The sequence below is a fragment of the Cyphellophora europaea genome, assembly GCF_000365145.1.
Source record: "Cyphellophora europaea CBS 101466 unplaced genomic scaffold supercont1.9, whole genome shotgun sequence".
In the NCBI taxonomy this organism is placed as follows: domain Eukaryota; kingdom Fungi; phylum Ascomycota; class Eurotiomycetes; order Chaetothyriales; family Cyphellophoraceae; genus Cyphellophora; species Cyphellophora europaea.
This window is the reverse complement of record NW_008481815.1, coordinates 444,612-466,456: the sequence shown is the minus strand read 5'-3', so window position 1 is coordinate 466,456 and position 21,845 is coordinate 444,612. Positions and strand designations below refer to the sequence as shown.

General features: G+C 54.2%; 10 protein-coding genes across 10 annotated transcripts; 7 read left to right on the top strand and 3 right to left on the bottom strand.

Moving 5' to 3' along the window:
- Positions 1-86: 86 nt before the first annotated feature.
- HMPREF1541_08646 (ribosomal protein L1) lies at positions 87-1,039 on the bottom strand (the record flags this gene model as incomplete). The annotated part of the gene is made up of 2 exons (XM_008722965.1): positions 87-744; positions 795-1,039. 2 exons carry the CDS (start codon positions 1,037-1,039, stop codon positions 87-89), a joined length of 903 nt encoding a protein of 300 aa, XP_008721187.1.
- Positions 1,040-1,373: 334 nt separating this feature from the next.
- HMPREF1541_08645 (glutamate-tRNA ligase) lies at positions 1,374-2,996 on the top strand (the record flags this gene model as incomplete). Its single annotated transcript, XM_008722964.1, has 1 exon — positions 1,374-2,996. One exon carries the CDS (start codon positions 1,374-1,376, stop codon positions 2,994-2,996), a length of 1,623 nt encoding a protein of 540 aa, XP_008721186.1.
- A 361-nt stretch (positions 2,997-3,357) lies between these two features.
- HMPREF1541_08644 (dihydropyrimidinase) lies at positions 3,358-5,045 on the top strand (the record flags this gene model as incomplete). Its single annotated transcript, XM_008722963.1, has 2 exons — positions 3,358-3,420; positions 3,468-5,045. The coding sequence occupies 2 exons, from the start codon at positions 3,358-3,360 to the stop codon at positions 5,043-5,045; spliced, it is 1,641 nt and encodes a 546-aa protein (XP_008721185.1).
- A 310-nt stretch (positions 5,046-5,355) lies between these two features.
- HMPREF1541_08643 (cysteine synthase) lies at positions 5,356-6,615 on the top strand (the record flags this gene model as incomplete). The annotated part of the gene is made up of 2 exons (XM_008722962.1): positions 5,356-5,509; positions 5,600-6,615. 2 exons carry the CDS (start codon positions 5,356-5,358, stop codon positions 6,613-6,615), a joined length of 1,170 nt encoding a protein of 389 aa, XP_008721184.1.
- Positions 6,616-8,676: 2,061 nt separating this feature from the next.
- On the bottom strand, positions 8,677-9,729 carry HMPREF1541_08642 (mitochondrial DNA replication protein YHM2; the record flags this gene model as incomplete). The annotated part of the gene is made up of 3 exons (XM_008722961.1): positions 8,677-8,731; positions 8,782-9,454; positions 9,504-9,729. The coding sequence occupies 3 exons, from the start codon at positions 9,727-9,729 to the stop codon at positions 8,677-8,679; spliced, it is 954 nt and encodes a 317-aa protein (XP_008721183.1).
- A 694-nt stretch (positions 9,730-10,423) lies between these two features.
- HMPREF1541_08641 (citrate synthase, mitochondrial) lies at positions 10,424-11,986 on the bottom strand (the record flags this gene model as incomplete). Its single annotated transcript, XM_008722960.1, has 4 exons — positions 10,424-10,612; positions 10,666-11,708; positions 11,757-11,829; positions 11,885-11,986. The coding sequence occupies 4 exons, from the start codon at positions 11,984-11,986 to the stop codon at positions 10,424-10,426; spliced, it is 1,407 nt and encodes a 468-aa protein (XP_008721182.1).
- A 797-nt stretch (positions 11,987-12,783) lies between these two features.
- On the top strand, positions 12,784-15,043 carry HMPREF1541_08640 (uncharacterized protein; the record flags this gene model as incomplete). Its single annotated transcript, XM_008722959.1, has 5 exons — positions 12,784-12,903; positions 12,952-13,197; positions 13,277-13,379; positions 13,427-14,719; positions 14,769-15,043. The coding sequence occupies 5 exons, from the start codon at positions 12,784-12,786 to the stop codon at positions 15,041-15,043; spliced, it is 2,037 nt and encodes a 678-aa protein (XP_008721181.1).
- A 725-nt stretch (positions 15,044-15,768) lies between these two features.
- HMPREF1541_08639 (plasma membrane ATPase) lies at positions 15,769-18,066 on the top strand (the record flags this gene model as incomplete). The annotated part of the gene is made up of 2 exons (XM_008722958.1): positions 15,769-16,152; positions 16,204-18,066. 2 exons carry the CDS (start codon positions 15,769-15,771, stop codon positions 18,064-18,066), a joined length of 2,247 nt encoding a protein of 748 aa, XP_008721180.1.
- A 78-nt stretch (positions 18,067-18,144) lies between these two features.
- On the top strand, positions 18,145-18,628 carry HMPREF1541_08638 (uncharacterized protein; the record flags this gene model as incomplete). Its single annotated transcript, XM_008722957.1, has 2 exons — positions 18,145-18,535; positions 18,582-18,628. 2 exons carry the CDS (start codon positions 18,145-18,147, stop codon positions 18,626-18,628), a joined length of 438 nt encoding a protein of 145 aa, XP_008721179.1.
- A 967-nt stretch (positions 18,629-19,595) lies between these two features.
- On the top strand, positions 19,596-21,425 carry HMPREF1541_08637 (uncharacterized protein; the record flags this gene model as incomplete). The annotated part of the gene is made up of 1 exon (XM_008722956.1): positions 19,596-21,425. One exon carries the CDS (start codon positions 19,596-19,598, stop codon positions 21,423-21,425), a length of 1,830 nt encoding a protein of 609 aa, XP_008721178.1.
- Between the last annotated feature and the right edge of the window lie 420 nt (positions 21,426-21,845).

The window sequence follows — 21,845 nt, the reverse complement described above, 5'->3', positions numbered from 1 at the left end:
GAACGGCCCTCAAGGTTATGACGACATCAAAGCCATACCCACGAGGACATGAGATAGCACAATTGATATACATTGCCCGCTACAAATTACACGGTCAGCTGCCATGTAGGCGGACTCTTCTCCGTCCTGAATTGCCCGTTCAGCGAGAACCCCGGCCCATTAGTCGAGCTCAGCACCACCTCATTGATGTCCTTCGCGGTGTCCTCGGGTAGTTTTGAGGCATCCTCCTTAATCCTGGAGACGAATGCTCTTAGGTTGTCACGCAGCATGTCCGGGGTGAAACCCAGCTGACCGACAGCCATCCGTATCACGCCCATCCTTTCCCTATACAGCGCACCACCCACCAGCCTCCGCAGAAGTTCTCCCGGAGTCGTGCTGATTGTGCCGTTCTTCACGTTCGGCATCAGGCCTTTCGGTCCCAAGATACGCGGCAGACCGGACTTTTGGATCTTCTCCATACTCTTAGGGTGCGCAATCAGTCGCTCAAACTGAGCCTTGCCCGACTTGATGTCTTCGAAGATGTCTTCTTCTCCAACAAGAACCGCGCCAGCCTCTTTTGCTTCTCGCGCGGCTTTGCTATCTGGTGGACAAATAACGGCGAATCTGACGTCGGACTTGACGGGGTATGGTAACTGGACCTGGTTTGGTCGGATGACAGGTCCTGATTTCTTCGTCTTTAGCTTGACGTGTGCTTCGTATTTGCTCGAGTCTGGGCTTCGGCCAACTTCGAAAGCTTTGAGGTATCTGTATTTCCATGAGGTCTGAATAAAGTTCGCCGCATTGTCAAGACATACTGGATGGCATCGCATAGTGTGTACTGCTCCATCTCCTTAAGGTTATAGAACTTGTAGTATGGATTCCTCTTCCGCTTCTTCTTCAACTTTTCCTTTGCGGCTTTCTCCTTCCTGCTCTTGCCCTGTTGGGCGAATGCAGATGGTGTCGTCGAGAAGCAGCGGCATATCGATGACGATGACGAGGGCGCAAAAGACCGAGACAGAGACAAGACAGAGCTCGGCCTGTAGATGGATATTGTGGCCATGGTCTCGACGCGGTTTCGCTGTCGGTGGCTTGACTCTACGCGCGATTCGTACCGGACAAGATTGTGGAAAAGTGCACGGGACTTGGAGCTGCGGATCTTGAGCCAATCGGAGTAGAGCTTGTTCGACTGCGAGGCTACTGATCAGCCTCGTAAGTAGTCAAAAATAACCCACCACTGCCCCTCGATTAATCCTCACACGAGCAACTTATGTCTTGTGAGTCAGTAGGGTAAGTGGTACCCGTTGCACTTGAGAAGAGCTTCAAGACTAGTTGCGTGTTACTGGCCAGAAACAACTCATATTGTCGGCAAAGCGTACCCCCAAATTTCGTCAGTTATGCCTCCTAAGAAAGCGCCCAAGGTCGGCAAGCTCAGTCTTCCCGAGGGCGACAAAGGTGTGGTAACAAGATTTCCTCCCGAGCCGTCCGGATACCTCCATATCGGTCACTCTAAAGCTGCACTTCTCAACGACTTCTTTGCGCACGAGCAGTATCAGGGTGGGAAGCTTATTCTCCGATTTGACGACACGAACACCGAGAAAGAGAAGGAGGAGTATCAGGATGCCATCCTCGAAGATGTCGGCCTGTTAGGCATTAAGCCAGACCAGGTCTCGTACACCAGTAATTACTTTGATGAGATTGAGAAGTACTGCACCGAGATCATCAAGTCCGGCAAAGCCTTTGCTGATGACACGCCGGGCGATGTGATGAGCCAGATGAGGCTGGCGCGTGAGCCAAGTGTTCATCGCGACGATAGCGTGGAAGACAATCTGGCAAGATGGGATCTCATGAGACAAGGCACAGATGAAGGCCGCAGATGGTGCATTCGCGCGAAAATCTCCCATGCCAACAACAACGCTGCTCTTCGAGATCCTGTCATATATCGCTGTCCCAAGAATCAGACACCCCACCACCGGACTGGCGACAAGTACAAGGCATACCCAACATATCAATTCGCTTGTCCTGTTGTGGACTCGATTGAGGGCGTTACTCATGCTCTCAGAACGACTGAGTACAATGACCAAGACGCCCAGTATAAGTGGATCCTCAAGGCTCTTGGGCTGAGACCTGTCTTCATCTGGACGTTCTCCAAAATCCAATTTGTCCGGACGTTGATGTCGAAGCGGAAGCTCACCAAGCTGGTGGATGCCGGCACCGTGTCTGGCTGGGATGACCCTCGATTCCCTACCGTTCGTGGTATGAGGAGGCGTGGAATGACGATTGAGGGTCTACGTGAGTTCATGGTCAGCCAAGGTCCCAGCAAAAACATAGTGAACATGGATTGGCACACAATCTGGACAATGAACAAGAAAGTCATTGATCCTATTGCCGGAAGATTCACTGCAATCGATTCTAAGAGGGTCCAGTGCGTGATCAATGGCGCCAAGGACGAGCCCTATTCGGAGAGCAAGCCTAAGCATGCCAAATATGACCTAGGAGACAAGAAGCTGGTTTACAGCAAGAACATCGTCATCGAACAGGAAGACGCGCGGACGTTTGATCAAGACGAGGAAATCACGTTGATGAACTGGGGCAATGCTATTGTTCGCAAGATCGAGTACGAGACTCCTGACGACAAGTCTGACATCGTGGACGGAGTAAAGTCTCTGGGCAATGTGAAGTCTATCGAGTTTGACCTTCATCTGGAGGGCGACTTCAAGATGACTAAGAAGAAGATAACTTGGCTGTCCACAGATCAAGATCTGGTCCTGGTCGAGCTGCATACTTTTGATCATCTGTTGTCGAAGGACAAACTGAGCGAGGAGGAAGAGGAACACTGGGAGGATTTCCTGGCGGCCAACACTGACATTGTGGAGAATGCCGTGGCCGACTGCAACGTTGCCGACATCAAGGCCAACGATTTCCTTCAATTCGATCGAAAAGGATACTACAGGTGCGACAAGGCGGCCACGAAAGATTCGCCGGGCGTGTTCTTCAAGATCCCCACGGGCAAGGAGTGAATCCGGCGGCGCGTGGTGTGTGAGCTCGAAAGAGGTGTTCTCACAGGGAGAGACCAGGAGGAGACCACGGCCAAGGTCGAATTTTATATGAGCTTCATGACTCATGAAAGATAGATGGGCAGCTCTTCCAAAGGAGCACAAAAGAACCTGCATTGACCTCCGCCCGAATGCTCTCTTCTGCCGGTTATCCCTCGACCATCGGCACGCCGTGTCTACCGGTTCGGACATCCCCGTCGTCATTATCAACCACTCTACCGGACTCGGTGCTTCGATCTGGTCTTTGTGTGCTCATTTATCCTTTCTACTGCCTTCCATCTAGTATCTTGCCAATTGCCTATGAACTTGGTTGATGATTCTCGTTATGACAGCCAGTCTTGCATCTCCAAGTTTCGAGTTTGACACCATCATTAAAAATGCTAGAATAGTACGCGCCACGCCTCTAGCATATTGGGGACTGCTCACAATTGTTAGGTCACAGCTTCGGAAGTATATGAACACATCTCAGCCATAGGCATCAAGGATGGCGTCATCCAGGCTATCGCAACATCTTTACCAGCAACCTCATCGACGTTAGTTGTTGACGCCGAGGGAGCCTACGTGACGCCTGGTGGCATTGACTCACACGTTCATTTACACCAGGACAATGCTCCGTCTGGTGACAAGTGGCTGTCCGGCTCTCGGTCTGCACTTGCTGGAGGCAACACTACCATTCTCGCTTTTGCTACTCAGGAGCACAAAAACGACACTCTCTTTCCGGTCCTTGAGGAATACCACGGGAGGGCAAGAGACCAGTGTTACATAGACTACGGATTCCACGTCATCTTGACGAAGCCAAACCCGACCATCCTCGAGCATGAGCTGCCAAAACTGGCGGCGGAAGGAGGCATCAGCAGTGTCAAGCTCTACATGACCTACCCGGGCAAGAAATTGGACGACGGCTCCATGTTGAACATCATGATGGCTACGCGAGAGCTTGGGATGACCACCATGATCCACGCTGAGAACAGCGACATGATCGACCTGGTCACGAAAAAGCTGCTCGAACATCAACGTACCAGTCCCTATTACCACGCGCTTGCCCGGCCGCAGATTGCAGAATCCGAGGCCACTCACAGGGCTATCGCGCTTGCAACACTCACCTCCGCACCGATCCTGCTCGTCCACATGTCGACGCCCGTGGCTCTAACACACGCCCGCAAGGCCCAGTCTAAGGAGCTCTTGCCAGTTCATGCCGAGACCTGCCCTCACTACCTCTACCTGACGTCTCAACAACTAGCATCCACCACCAACATCCACCAAGACGAGCACGGCCACGTGCACGAAGACGAGGATGAATGGGCCGGAGCCAAGCATATATGCGCACCACCCCTGCGGCACGACGAATCCGACCTGCAGAGTCTCTGGGACGCCGTCAACAATGGCACCATCACCGTCATCTCTTCAGACCATGCTCCCACGTGCTACGACGATGTAACCGGGAAGAAGAAGCCTGTCGAGGCAGCTAAAGCGCGAGGCGACGGCTCCAAGCCGACATTTGCGGCAACGCCAAACGGCCTGCCGGGCATTGAGACACGGCTGCCACTTCTGTTCCACGCCGCGACCAGTCCGGATATGAGACCGGAGCGGAGGATCTCGCTGCCGAAGTTCGTGGCGGTGACGGCGACGAATGCAGCGAAGCTGTATGGCATGGCTGGCAAAAAGGGCAGCATTGCGCCTGGGTACGATGCCGATATCACAGTTTGGTATCCTGAAAGTGACGCAAGAGGGAAGACGAGGATTGGGAACAAGATGCTGCACCATGCCATTGACTATACGCCGTTCGAGGGCATGGAGGTCTGTAATTGGCCGAGGAAGACGTTTCTGAGAGGGAGATTAGTGTGGGACCGAGACATTGAGTTGAAAGACGGATATGGGAAAGGACTGTTGGGAGGGCCAGGGGATGGACAGTGGCTGAGTCGGAGCAGAGGTCAGGTGCTCGTTGGGCGCGTTGGGCAGACGCCGGCGGGCATGAAAGTAGGAGAGCGGGAAGAATGGGGATTGAAAGTATAAGTATGTAAGGATGATATATGTATTCCACTGAGAACAGACATCCTTCTCAGCTGTTGTAATCGCCTACGTCCCGGATGTAGGATGCATGGCATAGCAAACATCAGGCAGTGAATGTCGTAGTAGAGCCCACTACTCCTCCCGTGATTGGCTAAAGTCGGAACCAGATCAATAGCCGAGCTCCGACTTCAAAAATGATGCCATCTCGAAAAGCGAGTCGAGCTCGAGCTCGAGCTTGGAGAAGGAGAACGCCCTGACTTCGAACACACGTCTGCCGTCTACATCCTAGCTCAAGCCCCCCTCCTTATTCATCATGGCGGTCAATCCCTTCCGCACCTCAGTCCGCCGCCTCGCAACATCCGCCGCCCGTGCTGCGACCTCGGCGTACACCTCAACACCCCAGGAGATGACCGACTACCACGTGCAGGTCTCCAAGGCGCAGGGCGTTGCCGATTCCTTGACTGGAGGTACGTTCGCACTCACATCACCTCAAACTGAGCCTCTCCCGTCGCATCTGCTACCCACTTCCACTGGCCTGTACTAACGCAACCCCGCAGCCATCGGCAACACGCCCCTCATCCGACTACCACATCTCTCCGCCCAGACAGGCTGCACCATCCTCGGCAAGGCCGAGTTTCAGAACCCCGGCGGTAGCGTCAAGGATCGTGCGGCCCTGTATGTCGTACGGGACGCCGAAGAGCGTGGCCTCCTCAAGCCTGGCGGCACTGTCGTCGAAGGCACTGCCGGCAACACTGGCATTGGGCTAGCCCATGTCTGCCGTGCCCGCGGCTATAAGCTAGTCATATATATGCCCAACACGCAATCACAGGGCAAGGTCGACTTGTTGCGCTTGCTGGGCGCTGAGGTCTACCCTGTGCCCGCGGTTGCATGGGAAAATCCAGAGAATTACAACTGGCAGGCCAAGCGGCACGCCGAGCGGGTGGCCAAAGAAGATCCGGAACGAGGTGCGGTATGGACGAATCAGTTCGACAACACTGCCAATCGGAGAGCACATATTGAGACCACGGGCCCCGAGATCTGGACTCAGACGGAAGGGAAGCTGGATGCATTTACTTGCAGCACCGGGACGGGCGGCACGCTGGCCGGCGTGACGAGGTACCTGAAAGACGTTAGTGGAGGGAAGGTGAAATGCTTCCTGGCTGATCCGCCGGGCAGTGTGCTGTACAGCTATGTGACCAGTGGAGGAAAGTTGACAGAACGGCAAGGGGGCAGTATCACGGAGGGAATTGGTCAAGGAAGAGTTACCGACAACTTGAAGGGCGAAGTGGCAGAAGTGGACGGAGCGGTCCACATCAGCGATGAGAAGAGCATTGAGATGGTGTACCGATGTCTGCATGAGGAAGGTCTCTACTTGGGAGCCAGTTCCGCGCTGAACGTGGTAGCGGCAAAGGAAGTCGCAGAGAGACTCGGACCAAACCATACCGTTGTGACAATACTGTGCGATGGTGCATACCGATATGCGGATCGGCTCTTCAGTGAGAAGTGGCTGCAGAGCAAAGGCCTGCGGGAGGCGATTCCGAAGCACCTAGAGAAGTACATCGTGTTACCATAGACAACGCGAATGAGGACAAGAGTGCAACTCAGGCGGCGCCTCACGCCTTCCATCTCTTGCTACTTTCTTTTTTCTGAAAGCCAGGATCAACAATCCTCAACTGGCATGAAATAAGTTGGGAAAGCACAAGACATCAAATGCAAGCACTCTCGAAAACAAACAACCTCCTGAAGGACGCAGAAGATCTCTCCTCGTGCTCGAAGAAAGAGTCTCAGTGCTCTCCAAATAATCAGAGGCTGTGGTACCAGTGGCACCTGATACACGGCCATCGAAATTACCTGTCGGAAACGACAGCCATGGACACGAGTACTTGTGAAATTGACGAAAAGAATAGCGGCTCAGGCTGGGCAATCGCAGTGCTCGATGGCATTCCCGATGATGCGCCAGCCTCAGCCTCCTCGCTTGAGACCACTGGGAGACGGAGGACAATCGATGGAATAGGCCAGCCAGTCAGCCACTCTTTGCGATAAAAGGCCTGAATTAGTAGTCGCGAAGAGGAAGCGAGGTGTCACCCATTCCCCCCATCCAGCCACAAGTACCACGAGTGGCACCAGCAACTGGACGACGAAAATCACTGCAACATCTTTCCAGCTGCTCGTTCTCTGCATCGGATGGAGACACAGAATGAACTAATCAAACAGTCAGCACGATGTGGCTTCATTGAGAGTGGGTATACCTGGTATTTCTTCTGAGCAAGATGCCTGATGCATAGCAAGAGGATGGAACATTTGCTGGAGAGCGGAGAGCCTTTTGTACTTGGAAAAGTCCGAAGGCTGGGGATATCACTGCATTACCACTGCGCCACCGGTGACAGCAAACGGCTAAGTGAGTTACAGTAACGACAGTGACACCCTCCAGCCTCAGCAATATTCAACGAGATCAACCAGGCAGGGGCTTGGTGGGCTGATCTCCAGCCGCTGCCCGTTTGCTTGGTGACGCCTTGCTGATCAACGTCGTGCCTGCCTGGCCCACTGAGAAATAAGAAGTCCATCGTCATTCAACCCCTTATTGCTTTCGTCCATCTAGCCAGCACTATCTCAGAATGCTCTCAAGCCAGGAGCTTCATGCGATGTGCACCTCCATCGACGATCGCCTCACCGTTGCCATTGTTGAGAACGAGCGTCTCAAGGATGGGGCCCCCTTTGGAGTGTATGCATACGGACTCAATAGTTAGGACCAATCGAAAGAGTATCAATGCACCGAACCCTTTTTTATTCACGTCTTGACAGGAGTCTGTCTCTCACTTCACCCTCGTGACGCCCTTTCCTTCTGACAGCGAAGCATTCCTAACCCAAGCCCCAAGTCTCCACACCTCAGCCTCGCAAGTTGCCTTTTTTGCCTTACTTCAAAAACGTTATTCAGTGGAGCATACTCCACGCAAGGCGTCCGGCGGATAGTAGTGTTCATGGGATGGCAGGTCAGTCAAAGTTCACTTGAGGACGATGCATCGCGAGTTCTACAGTGAGATGTTTGAGGAGGGATGAGGGATCAGGAGTGAAGAAGGTTTATTTGCATGTTTGGCCAATGAACTGCCCCAAATGTGTTCTTCTTGAAGGGAATGCTTAGCGGGCCGCGGGGTGTGTAGGAGCTAGCGGGCGGACCGATGCTTTCAAGAGAGTCCTCAGGCTCGTTGCATCTACCGAGGTCGCTGCGTGCCCGGAAAGCTGGGTCAGTGTCCAGAATCTCGTGCGCTAACATGCACGAAGGCCCGTTACGGGCATTGAGCCAGAATTTCTTACGAAGGTCCTGGGATTGGAAAGACAGAAAGTGCAGAGAACAGTTCGCACTGTGGTCGGCACACTAAGATCCATCGACCAAATCGCCTTTTATTTCGCGCGCCTCTTGGAAAAATTAAGAAATGTCTGCACCGCCACGATCAGGTGAAGACCTCGATTTTGCATCTGCTGCACAGTACTCATGATTGCGCACATGCTTGCTTCCCATGGTAAAATGGCACACCGTGCCCCGCGTCTATCTGCTGTGGTGTTCTTTGATATAGGTTGCCCGAATACCGATGCCAATCGAGCTTGTGTAGGATGTACACTTTCGAAGGTTGGTCGTTTAGTGCTTCGCGGTTACGGCCTCACCGGTTAGCTTCTCGACCGCCTCTTTGGCCCTGAGATGAACGTCAACGTAGCTCTAGAAATGCTCTTTGGGTATACTCACATATCGCCGAGCGCAACCATGCACACGGTCTGCCAGACTCCCAGTCCGATACGGGGAGCCACACCGCGGTAAAGGCCGCGGACACCATTCTGACTGTAGATGTATCTGAGAGTTTTGCCGACAGTTAGGTTCTTTGGGCGGTTGGGATCCTCGGTCTTGCTTTGCATCTCTACGCGGATGACTTCAATAGGCTGGTTCCAGGCGGAAAGACCACCACCAAGCGCGGATGCGGTGATACGCTCGATAGCGCTCAGTCTTTCACCGTTTTCCTTGCCCATGGTCTTGCGAATGCCGTTCTCAGCCAGACGAGACAGACCGAAGCGAGAGCCCCAGTTGGTGACTTGGCGAATGGCTACAGCATTAACACCTTTGTTGATACCACGGATACCCTCTTTCCGGTAGATGTCGGCGAAAGTCTTGAATGTAGAGGGAGGCTTGATGCCCTGCGCGGCGAGCTTGTGTTGAGTGATCTCGACTGTCTTCATGCACGTGCAGAAACCCATGGTCGCATATGCCTGCGCCAAACCTCCGAACATACCACCGCTGATACCAGCGACAAAGTTGTTGGCACCAAACGTCTTTGCGTAGTATTCGGCTTCGGAGGCGACGAAGAGGAGAACGGCACCTTTCGTCGATGCTTCAATCCATGCCCAAGGAATAAGACCCTGATAGACTGCACCGTGTTAGCTTATGGATGCCATTGGATGTTACGATTTGCATACAGCCGAGAACACCTCCACGACCCCATATCCTTCCCATAGCGCCGGCGAAGGTGTCTTTTCTGTTGGCCGCCATGGTGGTCTTGACCACCTCCAGGGGCTGGCCGAGTGTGGTGACCTCGAACATGTTTAGGCCGGCACCGAGTAGCAAGTTGCTGAACTTGACCGGCTTCTTCTCGATCTTTTGGGGGGAGGGGACAGAGTTGCCCATAGCTGCTTGCGTGGACATATCAGATTTGGTGTTGTATGGATGGCCCTGACCAAGGGAAGAGTGCGGCTTCGTCGCCTTGGTGCTGACTGAGATAAAGGAGCACTCGATAGAACGCCCAGCAGATATGGAAGGTCTTTGGCCTGTTCACAGATACTTCGATTAATCGCGATAAAAGGAACGGATCTAATGCAAGAGCGGAGAGGTGCCTGCGATGCTGTTGTCGTTGTACTAGCTGGATCAGATGTTCGGCTACAGTCCGAAAATAATAATGGCACATGAGAGGCAGCGGCGCATGCAGTGAACCGGTTGGTCACCGAAACCACCCGCAGGGGTGATTGGGGCCTACTCGAAATAGCTTAGGGCCGGACTTTCAGTTGAGGCTGCCTCAACAAGTTGAAAGCGGCCCGAGACTCCAAGCCCCAGGCTTCGGGAGCCACCCTTGCGCTTAAACTACCGCTCACCGAAAGCCTCATCTCGCGTGGGACAGAAGCAAAAAAAGTTTTAGTGTGAACCCTGAACCAGACACCAAAATTGCTGTGCCCCAACGCCTCGGGGCGTCATCTCAGCATTGTCGCAATTGGCTCTGGTTCATCAATCACAATGACTTATGTCATAAGCTACAAATTGATCTCACGGCCCAAGACCGCGGTTTGTATAACTACACGCCGAAGATGCTGCGCAACCCCCCGAAGCCTGGCCAAACCCGCCGCTTTTACAGAGAAGCACCAACCAGCTTAGCATAGGCTTCGGTGCTGAAAGACTTGGGACGCTCGATAGGAGCACCGAGACCACGGTCAATGATGAGCTGGGGCAGAACACCAATGGCGCGAGAGACACCAAAGAGGACGGTGTAATAGTTAGCCTCAGTCAGACCATAATACTGCAGGAGGACACCGGAGTGCTGTAGTCTAATTAGCATCATATCTCGAGCGCAGCAGGTTCGTTGGGACTTACCGCATCAACGTTGGGGTAGGGGTTCTTGGTCTTGCCGTGCTCAGTCAAGACACCAGGAGCAATCTTGTAAACCTGGCTAACGAGGTTGAACATGGGGTCATCCGGCAGCTTGCGCAGAGCGAACTCGCGTTGCGAAACGTAGCGAGGATCAGTCTTGCGTAGTACCGCGTGACCATAGCCAGGCACGACACGGCCGGAGTTCAGAGTCGACCAGAGATAGTCGGTGATGGACTTGTCGCTAAGATCGTTACCAACCGACTGCTTCATCTGAGTGAGCCAGTTGAGCACCTCCTGATTGGCGAGACCGTGGAGAGGACCAGCAAGACCATTGAGACCTGCGGCAAGAGAGAGCATGGGGGAGCTGAGCGCGCTGCCGACCAGGTGAGTGGTGTGGGCGCTGACGTTGCCGCCCTCGTGGTCGGTATGAATGGTCAAGTAAAGGCGCATCAGCTCAACAAAATCCTTGTTGTCGCCAAAGCCCAGCTGGTTGGCCAAGTTGAAGCTGTAGTCCTTGTCCTTCTGGATCGGCGCAACCTTGCCGTCCTTGTACACGTTGCGGTAGATCTTGGAGGCAATGGTGGGCAGCTTTGCGATAAGGTTCATCGAGTCCTCAAAAGTGTATTGCCAGTATTCCTTCTTGTTCAGGCCCTTCGCGTATGCCTTGGCGAACTCAGACTCGCGCTCGAGGGCAACAACGGCCATGGAGAACTGCGCCATGGGGTGAAGGTCGGTCGGGCAGCGATCGATGATCTCTTCAACGTGCTTCGGGAGGTCGGAGCGAGCGGCCCAGTCAGCGGACAGGGCACGGACTTGCTGCTCGCTGGGGACCTCGCCGGTCAACAGAAGCCAGAAGAGACCCTCGGGAAGAGGCTCCTCGCCGCCAGGGGCCTTGGGAAGAACCTCCTGGCATTCTGGGATGGTTTTGCCGCGGAAGCGGATGCCCTCCTCTGAGTCGAGCACGGAGCCTTCCCAGACAAGAGACTTGATGCCGCGCGCACCGCCGTAGACCTGGTCGAGGGTGACCTCTTGAATGACCTTGGATCCTATTCAGGTGTCAGGGACATGGTATAACACTTCGGGGACCGACGGACCGTAATCTTTCCGCAGCTTCTTCACCTTCTCGATCTCGCCAGGGAGTTTGGCAGCGAACACCTCCTTGAGAGACTGTCATGCGTATGTGAGTGGGACTGAAGTAGGCCATGAATGAAGAAAAGCTCACCTGGGTGCTCGCAGCTCGGACACCCGAGTACGCAGCTCTCGAGATAGCGGGTTTCGACGAAGCCCGGAGGAGGGAGCCTCCCACGCGAAGGGGAGCAGCCATTGTGAGAGAAGAGGAAAGTGTAAACGGTAGTGGGAATACAGTAAGAAGAAAAAGGTGTGTAGGATAAGAGCAGAAGTAGAAGGGAAGGCTCGGACAACAGGCGAGAAAAAGCTGTGATGCTTTGCTGGGCCGCTGGGCTGTTGCGGAGCCTTGGGAAGCTCCTTTGTGCTACTAACTTGAGCAGATCTCTCGGAACGGGATGCCCACAAGTTAGCTTGCAGATTCAGCAAAGCTCACGAGCCACTGCAACACCACCGCGCCGTCGGCAGAGAGCTCCACAATTCACTTTCCACGGGCAGCCACTACAGGCGTAGGACTACGGTGGTTGATAGAGGCATGATGTTTCATCCGCAAGCTCATCCATTCACGTGATTGTAACTCCGCTTTGTCGGTCATTTGATTGCGCCAGCCGTCAAACTCCTCACCACAATCCAACTCTACGCTGTTCAACCTCATCATCTCTTTCCTTCTACTTGACACACACCCACGGCAAGCGACACAATCTCTTCGGCTGCACAACTCAGCTAGCTCGACTTGTAACCTCGACGCCATCTCTTTCCTGTACATATCCTTCCCGTGTTGTCGGTGGCGCCGTTCTTGACGTCTCGTCGCAACCTCTACCGAGGCGCTTTGTCGGATAATCCAGGATCGTAGTGCCCATCACTGCTTCAATAACATACTTCGCATCTGTGATTCTGCGAGTTCTAAGTACTCGTATTGCGCGCAGTTGCAACTTCTACGAATAGCTTAGGTTGTACCCTCCAGCTGAGTGCTTGATCAACGTAACAGGAGTCTCCATGACTTCCGCCGTAGCGGAGCTGGACACCATCTTGCAGTCCATGCTCAATCTCAAGCCTCCAGGCGTCTCTGGATCCAAGATCACCAGCATCACATCTCTGTGCACCGCCAACATTCAGGTATGTATCATTCACCTCAGCATTTATTCTTCGCTAATGTTATTGCAGTCTGAATCCGCCATCATTCAAAAGATCTATACCCACTTCAGAAAGACACCACCTGACCACAAGCTCGGCGTCTTGTATGTCGTAGACTCAGTATCGCGGCAATGGGTAGATCAAGCAAAGAAAGCCGGGCAGGCTCTAGGAGGTGGGGCTTCTGATGGTACATTTGCCGCAGGTGTAGCTCGAGTGACCGAACTTCTTCCTTCATTCATCAACGAAATTCTGAACACGGCCCCTGAGGACCAAAAGGTACGCATAAGACTCAGAGCTAGATTTTGTCTTGTACTTGCCCGGTTGCATGACATTTGACCCTAATTCTCGTACGTAGGTCAAGATCAAGAAACTCCTTGAAATCTGGGAGCGATCCAATACCTTCCCCGCGACAATGCTCGCGTCCTTCAAAGAGAAGCTGAACGCGCCACCGGCGAGCAGTAAGTCTGAATACTGTCAAGTCTCGCAATACTGACGTTGCTCTCAGGCACCACGCCTGTTGGATCACCTGTTCCCGGGTTCACTCCTCTTGGTCAAGCTACTAACGGTCAAGCTCCTGCTCCAGCTTCTCAGGATACATCTGCCATTCTCGAGGCGCTGAAGAACATGCACAAGCAAAACACTGCCAGTCAGCCATCTACTGCATCCGCTGCTCCTCCATCTAGCTTGAGTAATCTCCTAGGCAACCAATTTGGAGGCGCATCGGCCAGTACCGTAAACCAAGGTCTTCCCACGACCAGTGCACAGGCTGTAAATCCACTAGGAGCAATGTTTCCGGGGATGAGTAATGGCACCGCGAGCCAGAATATTGCAAATGCACCTCCAAACCAAAACGCTCTTGCTGCTTTCTTAGGCCAGCATCAGGCTCAGGCTCAGGCTCATGCTGCTGCTCCTCAAACTGTTGCTCCTGTCAGCGCAGAAGCTCAATTGCAATTCCAACTCATCCAGACCCTGGCGCAAAACAACGTGCCTCCTGAACAGTGGGCGACTGCCTTGCAGCTATTGAATGCGCAAAAGGCCAGTGGTGATAGTGGTAATGCTGGGGCACCGGCTCAATCAAGTCAATGGGGCGGTGCTGCGTCACGTGATCGAGGTGCTGCACAAACCCGATCTCCTCCAGGCTTCGGTCGTCGTCGGTCTCGGTCGCCAGGTTCTGATAGAAGACGGGGTGCGTCTTCAGACCGTGGTCGAGGTAGCCCTGCTGGCAATCCCTTCCGTGATGATCGACGTGGAGGAGGTGACTATCGGCAGCGTAGTCCTCAGGGTAGAAGACGTCGTACCCCTACTCCGCCAAGAAACGAGCCCAATCTTCCTCCTCCAGGCCCACGAAACATCCAGTACGACCGTTCACTCCCTCCTGGTCACATCATGGTCCTCAGTCGTACTCTCTTTGTTGGTGGCGTCACTCAGCGTGAAGCGCAACTTCGGGACATGTTTGCGCAATTTGGCATTGTGCAGACCTGCATAGTCAACATTGACAAGCGACATGCCTTCATTAAGATGCTCACACGCAAAGACGCCGAGCGTGCTCGCAACGGAATGGAGGATTTCCGAGACGGCTCTTCGCAGCTACGGACCAAGTGGGGTGTCGGCTTCGGACCTCGTGATTGTAGCGACTATCAGACGGGCGTCAGCAAGATCCCTATCGAGCGCTTGACTGACGCTGATCGCAAGTGGATGGTGACTGCTGAGTATGGCGGCACTGGTGGACAGCCTCTAGAGCCTGGTATGGTTGTGGAGGAACCCGACATTGAAATTGGTGCTGGTGTTTCATCCAAAGGTAGGTTACTGTCCTCATTCATGTTGATTATCAGCTAACAGCTCCGCAGCTATGAGTAGACGTATCGCCACCGACACTGGTGGTAGACATGGACCCAAATCATCACGGCCTTCTCGCCGCGATGAGCAGAACGATGATCGTCCGGGCTCTCGCAGTAACTTTGGCGGTAACATGGGTGGCAGTATGGGCGGTGCAAACAACTCCAATCCCAACAACATGCCAGTCATGCCCTTTCCTTTCCCTGGAATGGCCAACGGCATGCCTATGTTCCCTCCAAACTTCTTTCAGAACTTTCCCCAGCAGGGCGGCAACAACAACCAGTGATAGGATACTGGCGAACGGTATCGACACTACCGAATATTGATGGCTATCAGTGGAAGCTAAGGCCCATTATCGAAAGGGTACATCAGCATGAGCGTGGCGTTCACGGGTCTCTGCGCCAGATTCTCCAGTCTGGGCCATGGATAAGCTCAGGGAGAAGACTGGGTTTGTTCCTTTGCACATAGTAGCTAGGGGAGGATGTGAAAAACCTGGCACAACTCGACAATGAGGAAGGCGATTTCAAGCAGCCACCTACTGAAAGTACCTAGCTAGCGTATCTGGCTTCGGACCAGGCTGTTACACCGCCAAGACTCACCAACGATCGGCATTCTCCAAACATCAAGTTGGTCACATTCTCTGACAATTCACATTCACATTTCCATTCGTTCATTCATTCAGTCTTCTCTCCTTCCGTTACCTATTGACAATGAGTGCACCGTGTAGTCTGCCGAGGCCAGGAGCTTCTGGCAAAGGCCCTATAAGGCCGTGGAAAGCGCTGCCCTTTCACGCTATTACCCTCGTACCTGCACCACCGTTAACTGACCGGTGCTGCTGCCATGCGTCTGCTGGGAACCAGCTTCCGCGCCTGCCATTATCATGCTTCATTCAGCTATCACCTATTCTTAACCGCATGATTAACCTCCCTGGAGTTGCACCTCCAGAGAATAGAGCTGTATGACCGTTGCTTTACATCTTACCTCTTAGCTATGGCACTTGGTTCCTCCGACATGAGCTACAAAACATCGATCAAGACTGAGTCTCAGGCAGGCCTCGCAGCCCGAGCTATCGAACCCGAGCAGCACTCGGATGCCATCACCCCGGCCCCATCAGGCCATCTATCCGATGAGAAAACCGAGCAGCTAGACCTCTTGATTCAGGAGCTCGACTGTGAGGATGATGACGAAAAATTTGACAGCTTCGACGACAAAGCAGATGCCCACTGCCAGATCACCGAGAGCCTGCTCAGAACCGAAATCACATTTGGCCTTGATGACGCAGAAGTGGTGGCGAGACGCAAGAGGTATGGCCTCAACAGAATGAAGGAAGACTCCGAGAACCTGTTCCTTAAATTCCTCGGCTTCTTTGTCGGCCCTGTCCAGTGTGTCATGACGGTAGCAACAGCCTCTCCAAGTCAATCGGTGCCTCGCTAATCCACTCCACAGATTGCTGCCATCTTAGCAGTCGTTCTTCGTGTCTGGATTGACCTTGCCGTTATCTGCTGCCTTCTGCTCCTCAATGCTTCCGTAGGATTCTTCCAAGAGTTTCAGGCTGGCTCCGTTGTTGAAGAACTGAAGAAGACCCTTGCTTCCAAAGCTATTGTTCTACGGCAAGGACTGCTCATCGAAATCGACACAACGATGATCGTGCCTGGCGATATCGTACAGCTTGACGAAGGCGCGATCATTCCCGCAGACGGCCGCCTGGTCACCGACGATGCTTTCATACAAGTCGATCAATCGTCTATCACAGGGGAGTCCCTGGCCGTGGATAAACGCAAAGGTGATTCGTGCTATGCATCCTCTGCCGTCAAACGTGGCTCTTGCTTCATGGTGGCTACTGCTACCGGCGATCACACCTTCGTTGGTCGGGCTGCTGCTCTAGTCAATCAGTCAAGCAAAACAACTGGCCACTTCACCGAGGTGCTGAACGACATTGGCATAATCTTGCTTGGTTTGGTCATTTTTACTCTTCTGGCCACATGGGTGGCCTCGTTCTACAGGTCTAACCGGATTATCGACATCCTTCGATTCACGCTGGCCATTACCATCATCGGGGTTCCCGTCGGACTCCCTGCTGTCGTTACGACAACGATGGCGGTTGGGGCTGCGTATCTAGCCAAGAAACAGGCCATAGTTCAGAAACTATCGGCTATCGAATCGCTTGCTGGCGTGGAGATTCTCTGCACAGACAAGACCGGGACACTCACCAAGAATAAGCTTGCACTCCATGAGCCCTTCCCAATGGCTGGAGTCCGCCCGGAGGATCTCATGCTCACCGCTTGCCTTGCTGCGTCCCGGAAGAGCCAGGGCATGGACCCCATTGACAAGGCCTTCTTCAAAGCCTTGAAATACTACCCCACCGTCAAGCAGGAGCTGCCATACTACAAGTACATCGACTTTACACCGTTCGATCCAGTATCGAAAAGAGTGGTTGCCGTCGTGGAAGACACAGTAGGGCGCTGGTACACTTGTGTCAAGGGTGCGCCTCTCTTTGTCTTACGTATGGTTGAGAATGACCAAGAAGTGCCCCGGGACGTCAAGAGAGCCTATAACGACAAGGTCACCGAACTTGCCGCCCGTGGCTTTCGCTCTTTGGGTGTGGCGAGGAAGCTGGGAAAAGGCAACTGGGAAGTGCTGGGCATTATGCCTTGTGCCGATCCTCCCCGATTCGACACGGCCAAAACTATCGACGAGGCAAAATCACTTGGTCTCAGCATCAAGATGCTTACCGGTGATGCCGTTGATATCGCTCGTGAGCTATCTCAACAACTTCGTTTGGGGACTAAAGTCTACAATGCCGAACACCTCGGCGATGCTAGCAATGGTGATATGTCGGATTCAGAAGTCTGCGGTTTCGTTGAAGCAGCCGATGGATTTGCCGAAGTCTTTCCTCAACACAAGTATAATGTGGTCGACACACTACAGCGCCGCGGCTTCCTCGTCGCCATGACAGGCGATGGAGTCAACGACGCACCCTCGCTCAAGAAAGCGGATACTGGGATCGCCGTTGAGGGGTCTTCGGATGCTGCCCGATCTGCCGCAGATATCGTCTTCCTTGCCCCAGGCCTATCGGCCATCATTGACGCCCTCAAGACATCGCGTCAGATCTTCCATCGGATGTATGCCTACGTCGTATACCGCATTGCCCTGTCACTTCATCTGGAGATCTTCTTGGGTTTGTGGATTGTCATTCTGAATGAGTCTCTGCATCCTGCCTTGGTGGTCTTTATTTGTCTCTTTTCGGACATCGCTACTCTTGCCGTGGCATACGATAATGCACCCTATTCAAGAGCTCCAGTCAAATAGAATCTACCACGGCTCTGGGTGACATCAATCGCGCTCGGCGTTGTGCTTGCCATCGGTTCCTGGATTGCTCTCACCACAATGATCGTCGGAGGAGACGGAGGCGGTATTGCTGAACCTGGAACTGGCAAGCACTCTGTCCTTTTTCTTGAGATCTGCCTGACTCAAAATTGGCTCATCTTCATTACCAGAAGCAATGGACCTTTCTGGTCGACGATGCCTTCGTGGAAGCTTATTGGTGCCGTCGTTGTCGTTGACGTTACTGCAACGCTATTCTGCATGTTCGGCTGGCTCTCGGACTCTGGAGGAGCAAGCATGGTTACCATTGTCAAAGTATGGGCCTTTTCCTTTGGCATTTTTTGTTTGATGGCTGGGCTCTATTGTTTGCTTCGAAGTAATGCTATGGTCAAGAGCGCCACGCAACTCCCGTACGGAACATCAACTATGAGGATCAAGCGCACCCAGATGCAGAGTAGGTGTATCTCCATGATTCATGAGGCTAGGCTGACTTGTAATAGGCTCATCCGACGACTATTCCAAAACTCAGCAAGAGACAGGCCCATAGAGGATGGCAGATGCTCAGCGAGGAGATGAGCGGTTGCAAACGCTACATATGACAGGAGAAACTTCCGACAGAACCCTCACTGTCTCCTTCCTCGAGCGGTGCCGAGCTACAATTCTTGGAGTTGAATCGGTGGCGTTTCCTCAGATAAGATCCCGTTCTTCACTGCGACGGAAGATACAGCCAGAACAGGTCTTGCCGCTTCTGCCGGAGATCACTGTGTCCGGACCTTCATTTGAAGATGAGATGACCTCCGAACTCATTTCGTTGCGAGGGCGGTCACGCCGCCGCGAATGGAACAGTAGTCGAGTACATTCTTTGCGTTGAATAGGAGGGTCAGGTCTAGGAGGGTATAACTACAACCGGTATGTCGATGTTGCTTTGAGCAGAGTGATAGACTCGCCGACTTGCAGAAGGCATGGCTTCGATACCCTGTCTGCATTTAACCCGGCGTGCTAGTATGTGCAATAGCCAATTCAGAACCCTGAAATTGCGATACTGTTCGCGATCTATATTCATCCTCGTCGTGTTCGCGCAGATGGCCTGTTCACGAGGCCTGACCGTATACTGAATCGCAAATTGTAGGCAAAGTGCGACCTATTTCAACGAGGATGCCATCGTACCCCACCAATATAATGCCAAGACCGATGTCTGATGTCTTCCTCTATGGACTTCCTCGTGCTGTCCACTTCATCGAATCAACGTCATTCTTGCCACTCCAGGCTACCAAGTGAACTCGAACATATATCAACCATCGTCTAGACTTTCTAGTTGTCACGCCAGCTTGTTCGCCATTAGACCATCAACCACGAAATCCATGCGCCAAGACCTCGCGCGAGGTCCACCACGGCCATCGGTTCTTCGCCACCAAGTCCCGATCCCCAACGGTACAGAGCACGTCGGAATGCTGCTTCCTTAGATCGTTCGAGGGCAGACAAGTAGCCAGAGGTCGCTCTCTCGGGCAAAGACGATGCCGGTCGAGATCCCTGGCTTCGTCTACGACGCCGCGCGCGGACGCTACTTTCGCGTACAGGAGAACCATCAGAACACGCAGCACGTGGCGCTGCGCAGCGTTCCTGGCTCCGGTAACCGCGGAGAAAGCGCGGGACAACCTTCAGGTGAGCGGCATGCGGGTTCTCTGCCGGTCGACGGTGGGAGATCCAGGGGAGGTGTGGGAGCACGATACACGCGCGAGGTCGTTGAGGGACAGAAACGCATATGGGCCGGGGAGGGGCGGAAGAAGCGAAGGCGGAAAGACAAGGGGTCGTCGCAGCCGCTATCGCAACCGCAGACGACACCGTCGCAGGGTGGAGTGGAGGGAGGGCGACAGTCTGCACCGCACAGGAGAGGGTCGGCGAAGCATGCGCCCGACAGACAACGCCATTCTACAAGGAGGCTCAGCAGTGAGCTAGAGCTGCAGCTGCGTTTCCGTCACCGCGCCGCGATAACCACTGGAACCTCAGTTGAGTCTCTGATCAAACAGCGGTACGCAGCGACGCTCGAGCCCCGCAAGGGGACAGCGTCAGCCGGCATGGTAGGCACCTCGGGCGTCTTCGTCGTCGATCCCGTGAGCAAAGAGCTCTTCACCAGCGCGCAGCTGGGCCGTGGCCGTGGCGAGGAGTTCTGCGTCACACCGTATTCGGACGCAGCCACAAGTCCAGATGAAGAGCGGGAGAACCATGGACCTATTGCTGCTGCGGCGACAACAGACGATGAAGAAGAGGCGGCTCCTGCTGCCGCTGCGCACTACAACCGTGCCAACACAATCCCCATCTTCGACTCCGCCCCACTGATAGCAGCCGCGACCGTCGCAGACGGATGCGTCGTATGGGTCACGCGCTCGCCGCACGACCCCACGAATCAGCTGCAGCACAACATCGCTGGCGTGCCAGGCGCAAGCTCGGATCCGATCCATACATCAACGCGCTACGGTGGCGGCGGCGGCGGTGACGGCCCACTCGGCGGCATGCCTCCACTGCCGTGGGCACGGTGGCGCGACGACTTCGGCGACTGGGGCACGCAGACGATGGAGCAGATCGACACGCACGTGTGGGATGTGGCGGGGAGTCCGGCAAGGGATGGGACAGTGGTGTGGGCTTCGAGTCGGGGAGTGGTGGTTCGGAGCCTGGGTGGGGCTGGCGACGGGGCCTATCCGGGGGATGTGGTGACGAGGAGGGTGGGGGAAGCCAGGGAGGCGATGTGCGTGGGCTGGAAGGATGAGAACGTGTGGGTGACGGGGGATAGGGATGGGAGGGTCGGGATGGGGGACGTTCGAGTGCAGCTGAAAGGAGAGGGCGTGGTGGGGAGGCTGAGGCACGGGAGCGGCGCAGTGAGTCGCGTGCAGGGCATGGGAAGTAGGTGTCCGTGGGGAGTGCTGGTCTGGGGGATCACTGGAGCGGCGGTGTATGACTTGCGGTGGACCAAGGACGTCCCTATCGAGAGCACCTCGTTCGAGCGCAACGGGAGCAGACAGGGCAGGAAGAAACGACCGAAATGGGCCACGCAGCCGCTCTTCGACTTCGACATTCCGGAGAGCAGAATGCAGCGGCAGTACGGCATGGGTTTCGCGTTCGATGCCGAGATGGGCGCCGTGGCGGCGGCGTGGCCTGGCATGTTGCGCAGCAGCCACGTTGGCCTGTGGGATGTGAGTACGGGGAAGATGCTGCCGGGGGGACTGGAGGAGAGGGTTTTTGAAGACTCGGTCGCGTGCATGCAATTTGTGGATCTTGAGGGCCGAGGCGAGGGAGTCAAGAGTCTGCTGCTGAGCACGAAGGGGCGGATTGAAGCTTGGGAGGTGTGAGGTGTGAGCATTGTATGTTTAATGGGCATTCACACAATAAAGCGACGAAGGCTTCCTCCACGACACCAGGCGTGGAGACGACTGCAAGAATGCCATATCTGATTTGAAGATATAGAGGTCAAAGTGTGAGGAGTTCCTCAATTTCGATTCAGGCCTAAGCGAACAATCAGCGACGCGAAGATCATCTACACGCTAAGCATTGCTGGACGGCAGCAGAAGCGCTGGGAAGAAACGGCGGTCGACAAGTCAGCCAAACGTCTTACAATGCATCGATGATGGATGCTGCATGTCGCTTTCAAGATACGTGAGTTCACAGCGAAACTGTACCGCGCGCTGAAATGGGGAGATCGACGAGGCCGACAAGGCAAACGAGGCGTCGAGCTATGCGAGAATTGATTTTTCGATTAGCAGGCTTACGAC